The following is a 16910-nucleotide window of genomic DNA, read 5'->3' on the forward strand; positions in this document are numbered from 1 at the left end:
GAGTTCCCTAATAAAATGTCTGTTGTATCATTGCCTACCAGCAACCAGTACTACGTGTATATTTCCTGACCTTCCATGACAGTGAGGGATTGCGGCATCGCGACGAACCTGGGGGCCGCCTCCGTGTTGGGAGTGTCAGCACTCACGCGTAGCTCTATCTCATCGCTTACCCTGTAGATACAGAATTAAATCAACTCATTATCACTACATAGTATAAAACAAAGTCGCTTTCTCTGTCCCTACATCTCTCTGTCCCTATGTATGCTTAAATCTTTAAAACTACACAATGGATTTTGATGCGGTTTTTTTAATAGATAGAGTGATTGAAGAGGAAGGTTTATATTTATAATAACATTCATTAAATAGTGGAGAAATCAATAATAAGTTACAGTTTCCGAAGCGAAGCGAGGGCGGGTCGCTAGTGAAGTCATATTTTATAAACGCCAACAAAAAAGGACTTCAGTCTTCCCTAACCCCCCTTCCCCAACCTGAATGTTCCTCAAAGATTCCTCAAAGACCTCTAAGAACTTTCGGCGAACCCGTTATATATGTACAGTAATATGATACAAACGCCTTGAGGATAACCATAATTACATGACGGACTAATTGAAGTGTGTGTAAGAACCCTCGGTGCTACACACACACAAGCGTCCTCGGTGATGCGAAAACGTGATCGTCTTGCTTTAGAAATAGGTTTCCGAACATACTACCGATACTATTCGATAGGAAATACTACTACTACTACTACTACTATAGATAATGGCGAAGTAGGTGGCTAGAATCTTCTCAGTGGGTCGCGTTTCCGATCCGGTGGTAGATTCTGCGAAGCACGACTCTTGCTAGGGTTCGTGTTAGCAGCGTCGTCAGGTGTGAACCCCGTCAGCTCACCTACTAGTTAAAGTTACGCTGATATAGCCTCTCAAGGCTATCAGCTTAGGTAGGAAAAGAAAAGTGGCTCGAGAAGACAGGAGTCACATTATTAAACAGGGAGATCAGTATGCTGATATTGCTTACCGATATAGATGAGGTGTGATAGAAACACGACATCTGTAGGAGGCGGCGTCGTGGTGCCGCAGCGGCTCTATCTCCAAGGCTCCGCTGGGCGTGATGGAGACGCGGGCGCTCTCCGTGCGGACCGGGGAGCCGTTCTTTAACCAGGTCACCTAGAGACCGGTCATGGTTAGTGCGTCTAGCCGCAAGTTTACTAGTATTGTGGCACTTGTGATAAAACGTATCGTTCATTGTTTTAGACCAGTTGTTGGACATTCCATATTGTCTTCACCAAGTGTTTTTATATAAAGTATTATCTATCTATATATATAAAAATGAATTGCTGTTCGTTAGTCTCGCTAAAACTCGAGAACGGCTGGACCGATTTAGCTAATTTTGGTCTTGAATTATTTGTGGAAGTCCGGAGAAGATTTAAAAGGTTTAGATAAATATGAAAATGTTCGGAATTAAATAAAAATAACAATTTTGTTTTCCCTTTGATGTGTCCCCCGTCGGACGGATTCCTTTTGTCTTTTATTTATCGATTGAGGCACTACGAAGTCTGCCGGGTCAGCTAGTTATATTATAATAAGCAAGGATTGCATATAACCACGACTGCTCTGCCAAGAGTAACCGACTATGATGCTGTTTATTATAGGCAATGTGAAATAAGAAGGGTCGTAAGAATGATTTCCTCGGGTTCTGTTGTATAAATTGTCAATGTTTTTTTTTTATTGGCCTTGTAGGCAGACGAGTGTACAAGCCCACCTGACGGTGAGTGATTACCGTTGCCCATGGACTTCAGCAATGCCAGGCCGCTGCCAACCGTTAGGTTGTTGTTCAATGTTCGTTCCTATCTCTTGACCTTCGGATCCTGTATGAATCACTTACATTGAGTTTGAGGAGGGGCGGAGTGTTGAGTAGCTTGGCGGCGCCGTACGCCCTCCTGTCGGTGTTGGCGGCGGGCACGACTCTGAGGGCCAGTCTCGGCGGGGCCTGTATCCCGCACGGCAGCAGCGCCACGCCCCCCACCGCGGACAGCACGCTGCGCGGGGTGCCCGACAACACTGGCACCTCTGTCAATGAAGAGAACACCATAACCATCATAACCATGAAACGTTTGCATGGTTACCGTAGAGCTTTACAATCTACATGAATTTAATTATTGTACCTTTACGTTGGGTTGGATTGGACAGCACCGCATGCTGCGTGCTGACGGCTGGGGACCGTCATTCTACTTATTTCTTTATTCATCATTTTGATTTGATTTTATTTATTGATTTGTGAAGCCAACAGTAAGATACATGAGCGAAGTATATTAAAGATATGCAAATAACAATCAAACAAGTTGCTACCATTAAAACAGCCCATGACTAGATGGTGATAAAAAACAGAAAGGTGATTAATACTACTAATACTAGTATTGTACAACTATAAATCGGACCTAAATAACTTTACGAAATATTCCAAAATTCCATTTCTTAATTTTGCAAGTGATAAATAAAAGATGTGAACATTGGAGTAGTTCGCATCGTGTACCATCCAGTGCGCACTCGAGCTAAGGACATACCTATGAGCGTATATGACCTGTAAAATCCGCGTCATCATAGCTTTTAGACGAGTTAACACTTAACATCAGATAGGCCAGCCTATCTATACTAATATATAAGTCTACAGCGGTTTTTACCGATGTTTTGTTATAACTACTGAACCATGCATCCGATTGACTTGAAACTTGGTAACCATGTAGAAATACATGTACTTAATGGATATGCTAATATTTATATGAGTATTGGATTCCCTAATAATAATGACAATAAATAATAAAACTAGTATCTACTTTATAATTTTTGAATAGATCGATGAATGCCAAAATCATTATTTCTAAAACAATTCAAAGTGTGGGTCAGAATCTGTACTAATGATGAATATATAACAAAAATCCCTTACCAGCTAAGAACACGGTGGCGGCTCTTGAGACGATGGTACCGATACCGTCCACGGTGGCCACACACTGGTACTGGCCCGCCAAGGACGCCGTCATGCTCTCTATCAGAAGGGAGCCGTTGAGGAGTTGCTTCCTGCAAGTTCAGGTATAATTGGTCAGACCCGACCTGACTGACTGACGCCCGATGGTATATCTATACTCGAGGCTCTCGCGAATGTTAGATATCGCTTTAAAACTCTTAGGATATTGGATTGTTCTTTATAAATATGAATAACTAAACTTTGCTCGCGACTTCGTCCGCGTGGAATAGTTCACAAATAATGCTTTATTTTAAAACAATTTGGTTAGCATAAAAAACGTCATAGTGAGCCAACCTTAACATATAGACATATGCTGTCGCAGACTCTTTTTAAGATCTTTTAAAGGGGACAATTCTGTCATACATTATTTTAGCGTAACTTTAACCGTTTCTGCAGCGCACGCAGCGGAAGCTCTCAAAAAGGAAAAAATCCCCGATTTTGAAACATTATTTATTGGTGCTCTGCTTTTATTGGTCTTAGCGTGATGTTATATAGCCTATAGCCTTCCTCAATAAATGGGCTATCTAACACTGAAAGAATTTTTCAAATCGGACCAGTAGTTCCTGAGATTAGCGCGTTCAAGCAAACTCTTCAGCTTTACAATATTAGTACAGATGTAAGAAATCCGAAGTAACCTGAATAGTCAATAACTGAATAACAAATTGACGACAAGCTCGCAGATATGAAAGCTAGTTAAGGACACAATGAGCGTCGCTGTATTTCGATGATTTCCATATTTGACGTACCTGGACTTATCGCTAATAGAGACGCCGTGGTCTCTGGTGGGCAGGGAACTGGCGCTGTACCGCCACGCCAGACGCACGGGCAGCTTGGAAGCAGCCGCGCAGAGAAGCAACGCATCTTCACCGGGAAGGACCACTGCATCGCTTGGCTCCGTCGTGAACTTCACTCCGGGATCCTCTTCTCCTCCTGGAATTAAACAAGTACCCGGGTAAGTTTTTTTTTTTATTGCTTAGATGAGTGGACGAGCTCACAGCCCACCTGGTGTTAAGTGGTTACTGAAGCCCATAGAAATCTCCAACGTAAATGCGCCATCCACCTTGAGATATAAGTTCTAAGATCTCAGTATAGTTACAACGGCTGCCCTACCCTTCAAACCGAAACGCATTATTGCTTCATGGCAGAAATAGGCAGGGTAACCTCACACGTCATTGAATAGTAATGAATTGTCAAAGTAAACAAAATATTAGGAAGTCGTGAGAGCTCCTGAACAGATGTCACGTGAGACATGACTTAAAATAAATAATAGTTTACAAAAACTAAAAAAATACGCTTTTATAGAAAATCCAACTAAACATAGTTTTTTTTTAAATAAGTTTGAATTAAAAATAGTGTAAGAAAAAATGATTATATTGTAAAAAAAAGCGTGGGGAGTTTTTCAGGATATTATCAAAATAATTCTTCTACTCATAACTGTTCATAAAATATTTATAACTACTGACCACGCACCACACGCTTTTTTTTTACAATAAAATCAATTTTTCTTACACTACTTTTAATTTAAATTTATTACAATTTATTTTCTATTTTCTATAAAAGCGTAATTTTTGTAGTTTTTTGAAACTATTATTTATTTTTCATTATTTAGTTGAATTTCAATTATTTCAATATATTTTTTTAATATTGAATTGTCATTGATCCATAATAAGTATGCCAAATTTTATTTTTATTTTATTTATTTATTTTATTAGGCTCACAACACACATCACAAGCTAAAGATACACAAAAAACACAAATAAAAAGAAACAAAATCTGGCTTGCAACATAAGACATGTGCGCACGACAAAACAAGACATATAGTGCTGAATTTGTATAAAAATGTTCCTTACAATTATGACAAAACAACACAATAACAAAAACTAATCTAACGAATAATGTAAGGAAGAAAAAAAAAAATTATTCACAATATAGTACATTAAACAATTACATTAACCTACCTATTAATAAAGTGGAGGATGCCCTTGAACATTTTTCTAAACGTAACTAGCCTACAAGTAAAAATATCTAACTCAGGTGACGACTTTGCCAGTTCGTTATAGGTACGACACATTCGGGTAATGGGATTATAATAAGATATATTGTTTTTATAAATTAGCAATGCAAACAAATTGTTTTGGTTGACCCTCCGAGCACTAAATTTAATGTTTAATGAAATCTGAGATAACAGTTCAGGCGAATCCAACAGACAAATTTCGAGTTAATCAGACAAATCCGGGGTCAAAACCATGTTCAAATATTCCGTTACATACTAACATACCTACATACGTCTGAAGCTTATAAAAGCGTATTAAAAACTTGAAACCACTAGCATCAGTCTCGTGCCTACGATCTCGAGGCCCGGGTGATACCACCAAGTCACGAGCTCATTGTTTTATTGGCTAAAAGTGTTATATGGTGGATGTTGAGCTGGTAACCGTTTGCTGTTGATGAAAATGTCAACGATCGGTTGTGAAGGGAAGGATAGTCGTGATCCAATGTATGCCTATTTGTATATAGTATGTATAACATATGCCGGGCCTATTTCTGCAGCTAAACATACATGCATATCGCTCTAAAGGGTTGGATAGTCGTTATAAACATACAATATGCTTGAAACTTCGGCCTCATGTCTCAAGGAGGTCGGTGACACGCACTGTGGTGACACGATTTCACTTACGCAACGGTAGGCAGCGGCTTGGCTCTGCCCCTGGTATTGCTGAAGTCCATGGGTAACCACTCCCCATCAGGTGGGCCGTATGCTCATCTGCCTACAAGGGCAGTTTGAAGTCGTCTTGGCCTAAAGGATAAGACGTCCGGTGCATTCGTGTTGAGCGATGCACCGGTGTTCGAATCGCAGGCAGTACCAATTTTTCTAATGAAATTAGTACTCAACAAATGTTCACGATTGACTTCCACGGTGAAGGAATAACATCGTGTAATAAAAATCAAATCCGCAAAATCATAATTTGCGTAATTACTGGTGGTAGGATCTCTTGTGAGTCCGCGCGGGAAGGTACGACCACCCTGCCTATTTCCGCCGTGAAGCAGTAATGCGTTTCGGCTTGAAGGGCAACCGTTGCAACTATACTTGAGACTGTAAAACTTATAACTCAAGGTGGGTGGCGTAGATGTCTATGGGCTCCAGTAACCAGTTAACACCGGGTGGCCTGTGAGCTCGTACACCCATCTAAGCAATAAATAAAAAAAGAGTAATAATAAAAAAAAAACTTAGCGTTCATTTAACAAATGAGTTAATTAGGGATTTATCGACTGCTTAAGTCTTCGTGGTAACAGGAATATATCTGTATGCGTGGTACCGGTCAACTCCTCAGACCACACCAGACACGTCACTACGACTGATCAATGATCAACAAAATCGGAGTCACATCCTGACCTATAGACACGTAAATAAACATCGGTAGCATCCGACAGCCCGCATCGAGCGATGCATATATCGTGACCATTAGCACAGACGACACGAGAATAATCGGACGATATTTTTGTTTGAAACTGTTTCTTGTGTATGATATCATTCTTAATTGCACAAAAGATACATTAAATCAATAAAGAAAACATTACACACACTACATACCATGTATTTGACGCACACACGCATGCATACTATTTATTTATTGTCAAGCTTTTGTTCTTGACGTCTGTTGTCAAATTGAGAATAGATTAAATATTGTTTGTCTTTATTAATAATCTTTTATAGTGTAGTCTTGGCGAAATTTGTGATTATAGAAGTATAGAATACAATCATAATAGTGTACAAACTTACAATTCCAATTAATTATAGTCGAATTTCGACTACTGCGGACCTCTAGTATATATAAAAACGTCGCCCCGTTCCAGTACAATGGAAACGCGCAACCGATAGACGTCAGACTACAAATAGAGAGCAGATGTTTGATTCACCATATATTTTTTTCATTTTAAACTTTTAAGTATTATTTGCTTTATAATGATAAATGGGGTGGCGACCCTTATATAGATTTATTGTCAGGAGTTATTCTTGACGGGATGTGACGATGTGGGGTAGGTAGACTTCTTCCTTATGATACAATATATATTTTGAAACTGATATATCAGTGGATCGTGTCCATGAGATCATTTCCGACAAGTCTGACACACTTTTTTTAAATGCTCGTAACAGAGACCCCGCCCGCGGCTCACTCTACACTTATACATATGTATGTACATAGATTGGCAGAGTGCATATATACTTAATATGCATTACAAACCGAATGGCACCTTCCGCCTTGTGACATGACAACGAAGCCTCAATGATATCCTCTACCTTCACATCCCTGCGTATTTAAGGATACGTACCACTGTTTGTTTCTCAAGGGCTTATTCTATACTAGCGACCCGCCCATTACTTCGCTTCGTACACTGTAATTTATTATTGATTTCTCCAGTATTTAATGGATGTTATTATACATATAACCCTTCCTCTTCAATCACTCTATGTATTAAAAAAAACCGCATCAAAATCCGTTGCGTAGATTTAAAGATTTAAAGCATAGATAGGGATATAGGGACAGAGAAAGCGACTTTGTTTTATACTATGTAGTGATGTGTCAAAGTGGGCGTCAGCAATCGGAATAACCTAATCTACCCATTAAGAGCAATAATAGTATTTTCCAGTGAATGAAAATAGCTCCACATAATAACAGAACAAGTAACAACCTCCGCTAAAAGGCTTGGAACATTAAACAGGCGAACTCCATTCGTCAGAGACGGCTTCTACATTATCCAAATGAAAGTTTAGTGGTTGCGGTGCCGCCTCCCACCTGCAGTCAGACGGTGACTTCAGCCACCAGGGGTACGCCCAGCCTTGCGACTCGTGTCATCATTTTGTAACAGCATCGTGTAGTTAAATTGAGGAGCATTTTTGTGTATTTACTATGCATAATAAGCGCTTACATCTTTTTTTTATTTTTATTGCTTAGATGGATGGACGAGCTCACAGCCCACCTGGTGTTAAGTGGTTACTGGAGCCCATAGACATCTACAACGTAAATGCGCCACCTACCTCGAGATATAAGTTCTAAGGTCTCAGTATAGTTACAACGGCTACCCCACCCTTCGAACCGAAACGCATTACTGCTTCACGGCGGAAATAGGCGGGGTGGTGGTACCTACCCGTGCAGACTCACAAGAGATCCTACCACCAGTGATTACGCAAATTACTATTTTGCGGGTTTGGTTTTTATTACACGATGTTATTCCTTCACAGTGGAAGTCAATCGTGAACATTTGTTGAGTACGTATTGGGATTCGAACACCGGTGCATCGCTTCAACACGAATGCACCGGACGTCTTATCCTTTAGGCCACGACGACTTCTCTCTATGTCGCGACCTGTTATTGGCCGGAGTAATCAGATGTTCCCGTGCAGCAATGGTGCGTTTTGGTTCGAAGGGCGAGCAGCCGTAGTACTATGATAATAAAATTCAGTCTTGCGTTATTACCTCTATGGGCTCAGTACTGAGTGGTTAGTAACAGCTGAGTTGTGAGAACATTTAGGGGATCTAAATTTTAAACAGAACTACTGCGGTCCTCGGTCTACTGTCGTTTGCTTTAGATAAAGAAACACGAATTTAAAAAACAAATACATTTTTATTTATATTATTTCCTTTCCAACCACAGCTAAAGTTTCCAACGCGAGCGTACCTATGGACAACCAAAAAAAACATACCTGCAAAATTATAATTTGCCTCTTGTGAGTCCGCATGGGTAGGTACCACCGCCCTGCCTATTTCTGCCGTGAAGCAGTAATGCGTTTCGGTTTGAAGGGTGGGGCAGCCGTTGTAACTATACTGATACCTTAGAACTTATATCTCAAGGTGAGTGGCGCATTTACGTTGTAGATGTCTATGGGCTCCAGTAACCACTTATCACCAGGCGGGCTATGAGCTCGTCCACACAGCTAAGCAATAAAATAATAAAAAAACAACCTACTATGGTTTTATTACATTGTAGCATTGTGGGGCCTCTCCTCAATTCGAACCCTAATTGATTGAGTTTACTTCGGGTACCAGAATTAATTCGCAGAATTTTAGTTGAATTGTAGTGTGGCCATGTTGTGTCACATCGCAGAGGACACTTAGTGACTGTGTCGACGCACTAACGCTGACTTACTGCAGACTTGTGCAGCACTAGAGATATGCGATGCGGTTTCTCGAGCTCAATTTGAAATGTTAATATTATGAAGTGAATTCGAAGTTGAGAACGTTGAATTGATAATAAATATTTTTTAAGGGATTTTATAACCTGGTAAGTGAGACCTTTAAGTCATGTCTTATTGTAATTGATATTCATATTTTTGTGAAAAATGATATTATGGAGTGAAATGAAATGAAGATGATTAATTTGAGACATTAATCAGCTGGAATGAAATTAAATGCAATGAAATGAGATGATATGTGATAAAATATAATCTCAGTAAAATGGTGGTCATTTACTAAGATTTTTTTCAGTGGACTTTTTGGAGGATCCCGAGAAATTACGTCCAGCGGTTTTGTTTCATTGTCCCACATTTGTGCACTTTCACGGATATTAAACAGTTAATAAACCACCATTATTACACATTTAAACCTGAAGAAACACTAAATAGACAAAATAAAACAAATCACATCACTTCACTCCTCGCGTTCCCGCCAATAAGTCCTGATAATAAATAAAACAATTCATTAGTGTAGACTTTCTACCAAAATCTTTACAGTCCTACTCTATCGACATCTCAGTTCTACATCTTTGATCTGATCATGAGCAGAAAATGTCGTGAACTTCCTTCCAGCAGCTGGCGACCGCGAATCTATATCTTATTATGTTAAAATTGGTTCTCTAAATTTCAGAATTACACCTGTAAATATTTCAGGCTAAACCATATTTTATTTTTAATACACTTTTATTAGCTTCAGAGGTATGTATGTTAGTATGTAACGGAATCTTTGAACATGATTTTGACCCCCTTCAAAACGTCGGATTAACTCGAAATTGGTGTACTTATTAAGGACCGATGACAATTCAATATAAAAAAAATGATCATAATAATATTAAATAATAATAAATTTGCATTAAAAATAGTGTAAGAAAAAAATATTTTTTTGTAAAAAAGCGTGGGGTTCCTTTGAGAATATTATCAAAATAACCCTTCTACTCATATCTGTTCATAAAATATTTATAACTACTGATACCATGCACCCCACGCTTTTTTACAATAAAATTATTTTTTCTTACATTATTTTTAATTCAAATTTATTTTCTATTTTTTAGTTGGATTTTCTATAAAAGCGTATATTCTTAGTTTAAAAAATAATATTTTTTTATTTATTCTAAGCATAGCAGCACCCTGTAGGATCAATAAAGATTTTCGCAGCACCCTGTATGTGACTAGTCGCAAAGGGCTGTTGACATGATTCTAATAGCACATGTCGCGTTAGTCGACGCGAGTGTTACTTCCACCGACCCGCCTCCGCACGTCTGTTTTTGCACGTGTGTGTCACTTCACTAGACACCATCCTAGGAGAGGCTAATAGTTTGCGAGGCAGGGATTACAAACTTCAATTTTTTCTTCTTCTTCCTATTGGTACACTCTTGACAGAGTGGTCGTGGTCATGCATCAGTCGGATCCTGCGATACCGATGCTCTCGCGATGCGACGCCATGTGGCACGATGTTTCGCAGAGTGAGAGCAAACATTTATGTTGGAGTGAGTCACAGATTTTATGAGGTCGGTCCATCGTGTTGGAGATCGTCCGCGAGATCTTTTGCCCTCGACTTTCCCTTGCCTTTTTCTAAAGGCCTTTAAAATGGCGATTTGCGAAAACGGTACCTACAGTCGCGAAACTAAAAGGACTTGTAAAATGTCATTTGAAAAAGCATGGAAGGTTGATATGGAGTTCATCTCTGAGCTGCGTTGTACGCGCATAAATTAATTTTGAAAACTCTCTCTGTATAAAGGATACACTGGTAGAGGAGTGTGTAGGATGTGAGCGCGCAATGCGTCGTGTTGTCTATGGACCACGGGAGCCGCTCACGTCATTTGCATTGGATTTATTGATGAGTGACGCCAGTACGTTTTTATTCTAACCTTTGCCAAGATTTGTCATTACAATTTTTTATTTTTTTTCCTACCTATGCTCATAGCCTTGAGAGGCTATTTCAGCTTACCCTAACTTGTGTAGGTGAGCTCACGGGGCTCAAACCGGAGAATTGCTAACACTGACCCTAGCAAGAGCAGTGCTTCGCAGAATCTACCACCGGATCGGAAACGCGACCCACTGAGAAGATCAGGCGAGAAACTCAGTGGGCTGTGTCTGTGGGGTCATTCCAAACTTTGCTTTTTAACCATGCATACTTTTACCGTTAATGATATAGCGCAAAAGCCTCGTTTCCCATCCAATCTTTTTTAAAATCGACGAAAACGAAAACAACAAAACATCCATGTCAGATTACGTACAGATACAAAAGGCCGAGAACCCTTTGACTATCCCAGAAAAAACCAACGACAATTGTCAAAGACCGTTTCGGCGCTCTGGTTTCGCTGTGATTGGAAATGGCGGACTTCGGGTAATCTAGGCCGCTCGGGTACAATGCGAAATGATTTTTCTTTGAGAACGTTCTGTTGCTAGTTGAAAAATAAGAACAATACATTTTATTATTATCTGCCTTTGCCAAAACAGGCAGGGCATATGGTTAGAGGTAAAGATAAATGGAGCAAAATTGTGACACGATGGTATCCTAGAGAAAGCAAAAGGAAAAAAGGTAGACCGCAAAAAAGATGGGATGACGACATAAGACAAGTGGCAAGCGTCACATGGAACGGAGTGGCTCAAGAAAGACATGAGTGGAAAAGGTTGGAGGAGGACTTTGTCGATTGGCAAACAGATCCGCAGAAAATAAGAAAAATTCAAATAATAGGCTAGATTTAGGTTTAAATAAAATTTAAGTTTACTATATATTATATTGAGTGATGACCGAGCTTTGCTCGTTTTTTTTTTGATAACGCATAGTGTTGTGACTTTAAAGCGGTTAGTTGCCCTCAATTAAGAAAAATAGTATTATTATTCGCCAATAGATGTCGGGAAGAGTTGATTATTGAAAACACGAATAAAACAACATTTTCTGAAAATGAATCGTAGCTAGATCGATTTATCGCCCCCGAAATCCCCTGTATACAAAATTTCATGAAAATCGTTGGAGCCGTTTCCGAGATTCAGATTATATAGATATTAATATACAAGAATTGCTCGTTTAGAGGTATATGATATGGATCTGAATAAAAGGCTATTGAATTCAATTCAGTTACAAAAACAACTCACCCGTATCTTTTTCCCCCACCTATTCGCCGGTAGCCTAAGAGGCTATTCCAGTTAAGCCCGGATGGGTAGGTCAGCTCACGGACTGAACTTGAGAGAATTTGCTAACACTGGCCCTAGCAAGAGCAGTGCTTCGAAAAATCTACCACCGGAACGGAATCCTGACCCACTGGGAAGACCCGGCGAGAGAAACTCAGTGGTATTTTATATACGAATGCTGTATTAGAATGAAGCGCTTCGTCACGTACGCAATTAGGACGTAGGTACTTACCGGCCTCAGCTGGAATATGAGCCGAATAAATAGCAGAAAACATATACATCTTTTTTTATTTTATTATTATTGCCATTGCGGACAGACGAGCATACGGCCCACCTGATGGTGAGTGGTTACCGTCGCCCATGGACTTCAGCAATGCCAGGGGCAGAGCCGAGCCGCTGCCTACCGCTTAATACTTTCCACAAACCTCTTTTAAAGAAGGACATGTCATAGCGCTCGGGAAACACCGTGGAGGGGAGCTCATTCCATAGCCGGATGGTACGTGGCAAAAAAGATCTCTGGAAACGCACTGTGGATGAACGCAGCGGTTCCAGATAATATGGATGAACTCTGCTCCGATGGCGGGAGGTGCGATGATAAACAGGAGATGAGGGGATCATCTCTCAAACAATTCTATATATTTACTCGAAAATAATTACCCTCCGAATCCGATAAAAGCGTACACATATCCCAGCGCTCCCAGAGCTTTCACAACTTTTTCATTAGCTATATATGTCAAAAGCAATTTTCCGCCTCCATAAACAAACTTTTGTACCTACGTAGAACAGTGAAATTAAACAATCCGCGCTCCGAGGGAAGCACACGTTTTCAAACTTTGCTATCATCAACTTGAGCGAATTGAAAACACATCTCCGACAAATACATTTGATTGATCGATTTAATATCAGGCATATCATCGAAGTAGATCGTTATACGGAGTTCGAAAGAAAATTGTTTATATCAGAATGCGTAGTCATGGCTCAGCCGTGTCGAGATTTTCAAACAAGAGATCGAATGTTATATAATAAATAGTTAGAATTAATTTCCGGTATTTACGTATCGAGAATTTCACATAATCTTAAAAATGAATTGCTGTTCGTTAGTCTCGCTAAAATTCGAGAACGGCTGGAGATTTGTGGAAGTCCAGAGAAGGTTTAAAAGATAGATAAATATGAAAATGCTCGGAATTAAATAAAAATAACAATTTTGTTTTTCCTTTAATGTGTCCCCCGTCGGACGGATTCCTTTTGTTTGTTTTAAGTTTATTTTATACCAAAAGTTTAGGTTTTTTATTTATCGATTGAGGCACTACAAAGTCTGCCGGGTCAGCTAGTAAAATATATAAATCTACAGTGGTTTTTACGGATGTTCCGTTATAACTAATGAACCATGCATCCGATTGACGTGAAACTTGGTATCCATATAGAAAATACATGCACTTAATGGATAGGCTAATCTAATATTTATATGAGTGTTGGACTCCCTAATAATAATGACAATAAATAATAATGTTAATTTTAAATGGTCCAGCGAAGCGGGCGAGTACGGCTAGTTTCTCATAAAACAATATTTTATTATAAAATGAAATCGTTATCATCCTTATCGTGAAACTATTCTCTTGTACAAATAACTCAATCACTCCACTACCGAATCCCACTCAGGTGCGATAGTCGACTGACAAATCATATTACGTGTGGAAGTGGTTCCAAATAAAGAGCTGATTGAGGAAACGCGAAGGCTTTGTACTGGAATGTGCGGAGATTGACTTAGTAATACATCGATTAGGTGGAAGTAAGGGTCTCGGGTGAACGAAGAGTAAACAGTGTAGTTTTAGTGCTCAGATCTGCGAAAACAGTCGCCGTAAACTTGGATCCACAAGATCTTTTATGTCATTCTAATTATCTATACACCCCTATTTTTTAATTAGTACAAAAATTTAACTGGGCTATAAGTACCTTTAACTAATCATATTTGTGTAGTTAAAAAATAAAAAACACTAAGTCTGAAAACTGTCCACAAAAATACGTAATAACTGGTAAACGCTAAATAATTATAAAAAAATCAATCAATGACCGATAGTAGGTACGTGCGGCGGGGTTTGGGTACCTACGGGGCGCTGCTCCATTGATAAATTCCGGGAAACTCAAGTCGAAGCCCGGCACCCCTTGTCCCTCTGCGCCCGCGCCGCACCCCTACGCAACAACGACAAAAAACAGTGCTAAATTGTTAGCGGAAGTGTGCGCATGCTTTTTTTCGTTGCAACAGTTGTTTATTTAAGTTTTCCCTGACGCGATGGCTTATCAGTTCACATCACGGGAGTATGTAGCTATGCTTAGTGCGTACTTTTTGAGTGGAGAAAACGCGAGTGCAGCTGTACGTGTGTACAGGGAAGACACCCAAACGCTTGACAGCCAAATGTGCGAACCGTGGTAAATGCTTACCAGCGTTTACTTGATCACGGTTCCTTCCACGCACGGTCACATAGTCAAGAACGAGGAAGACCGGCGTTGTAACAAAATCTGTACGACGATATACTAGCGTATTTTGAAGAGGATCCCCGGCGGAGTACAAATGACGCTGATCGACGGCTTAACATCAGCCAGTCCTGTGCCTGGAAGATTATTAATAAGGCTGGATTACATCCATATCACTACAAGAAATCTCAAGAATTAACGCCCATGGACTTCTTTTTGTGGAGTGAAATTAAGAGACGTGTGTACAGAAGCGAGCCAATTAGGCTCGAATGATTAAAACAGCGCATATTGGACGCTATTCAGCAAGTGAAAAGACAGAGAAGCGTACTTCTCTCGTTAAAAACAATTTAATGAAACGAGCCCGTCTGTGTATTGACAATGGTGGTGGACATTTCGAAGGACAATTGAAATACTTGTAAGTTTAGTAAATAATACCTATGTAAATAATTATTGTAAATAGCACCTGATTCTAACTTCACAAATATGCCAAATTTTCTCTTTTCTTTTAGTACAGAATACCCTATTTTATTTTAATATTTGTTTATTGTTTTCTAATCACATACGTATTTAATTAATTGTAGAAAGGTAATTTTGCCGGTCCTAAACCCGGATGAATATGAAGGAGAGGTTAGAATTTAGAAAATTAAATAAAGTAGGTAACTACATCACATGTTCTTTTGTTTCATTTTATTGTCTAAGGCTACCTACGTCACAAGTGCGACAGTACGAATGCGAATGAGTAGGATGGAATACCATCGATGAAGTTCAACGAACTAATGAATGGATTGTAAAATAATATGTCCATGATTTCAGTGAGATTTTTTACAATAAACGAATGATAATAACTTTGCTATTTAAAGGTATTATGAGATTCTTCCGTCACATATGTGATAATAATGTCTTCCCTAATATGTCCTTAAAATTTTTGTACTAGTTAAAAAATAATGGTGTATATTAATACGTGAAGCAAAAACTTTGGATCCCTTTTTACGAAAATTGCGCGGACGGAGGAGTATGAAATTGCCCACACTTATAGAGAATATAGAGAAGGAGTGCACAATGCTAATATATTTTTTAAATAATGCATAAAAGATACATTAAATCAATAAACAAAACATTACACACCCTACCATGTATTTGACACACACACGCATGCATACTATTTGTTTATTGTCAAACTTTTCTTTGCAGTCTGTCAGTTATAGTCTGTCAAATTGAGAATAGATTAAATATTGTTTTCTTTTTATTAATATTTGTCTAAAGTGTAGTCTTGACGAAATCTCTGATTATAGAAGTATAATAGTCCTTGACAATAGAATCAAAATACAAACAAACTTTTAGTTTCCATTAGTTATAGTCGAATTTCGAGTACCAGGGGAGCTCTAGTTAATAACAATTACGAGTTGTTTTGCACAAAGCAATAACAGGCTACGTTTTCCTAAGAAAATAATATTTAAATACATAATGATAGCTAGTTTGAAGTGCTCAAAACCTACTGAAGCGTCTTGTACGATGTGTTCGCGAACTAATCCCACAGTGTGGGACGAAATTTATATGCATTAAAAAAAAAATTTGCTTTTGCAGGCAAACGAGCATATAGCCCCACTGATGATAAGCGGTTAGCGTCGCTCTTGGACGCCAGCAATTCCAGAGGCAGAGCCAAGCCGCTGCCCACCCGCTGTTGACAAATATGACCATTTTGCCATATTTGTCAACAACGGATACTATGATTGATCTTGGGCACTCTCATTGTACCAGTGAGCTAACTCTCCGAAACAGTCCCGCGTGTCAATATTAGATCAGACGTCATTACTATTGAACTGAGGCTTCGATTTCACGGCACAAGGTAGTGTTGTTGCATTGTTGTAATGTTTATTGGTACTGGTCACCACAGAACACACCCGTCCCCTCATCTATTATTTTCCTCATCGTAACCTCGTTGCTGTGGGTCGCGACAACATGTGACTTTCCTCCATAGTGTTCGGCCATGGGGGCATGGGCCGCACGGTATAGACTACCAACAACCGCTTCTTTAACCAGATCTGACCATCTGG

At 39.3% G+C, this 16910-nt stretch overlaps 1 protein-coding gene across 1 annotated transcript in view; it reads right to left on the reverse strand.

Moving 5' to 3' along the window:
- Positions 1 to 16910, reverse strand: part of fra (neogenin protein frazzled) — a 99541-nt gene that overhangs the window by 25242 nt on the left and 57389 nt on the right. The window contains 5 exon segments of the mRNA XM_089734490.1: positions 71 to 171; positions 1015 to 1163; positions 1882 to 2066; positions 2941 to 3071; positions 3765 to 3948. Coding sequence (XP_089590616.1) covers positions 71 to 171; positions 1015 to 1163; positions 1882 to 2066; positions 2941 to 3071; positions 3765 to 3948 — 750 coding nt within the window.

This window comes from Bombyx mandarina, chromosome 02, assembly GCF_030267445.1.
Source record: "Bombyx mandarina strain Sakado chromosome 02, ASM3026744v2".
Taxonomy (NCBI): domain Eukaryota; kingdom Metazoa; phylum Arthropoda; class Insecta; order Lepidoptera; family Bombycidae; genus Bombyx; species Bombyx mandarina.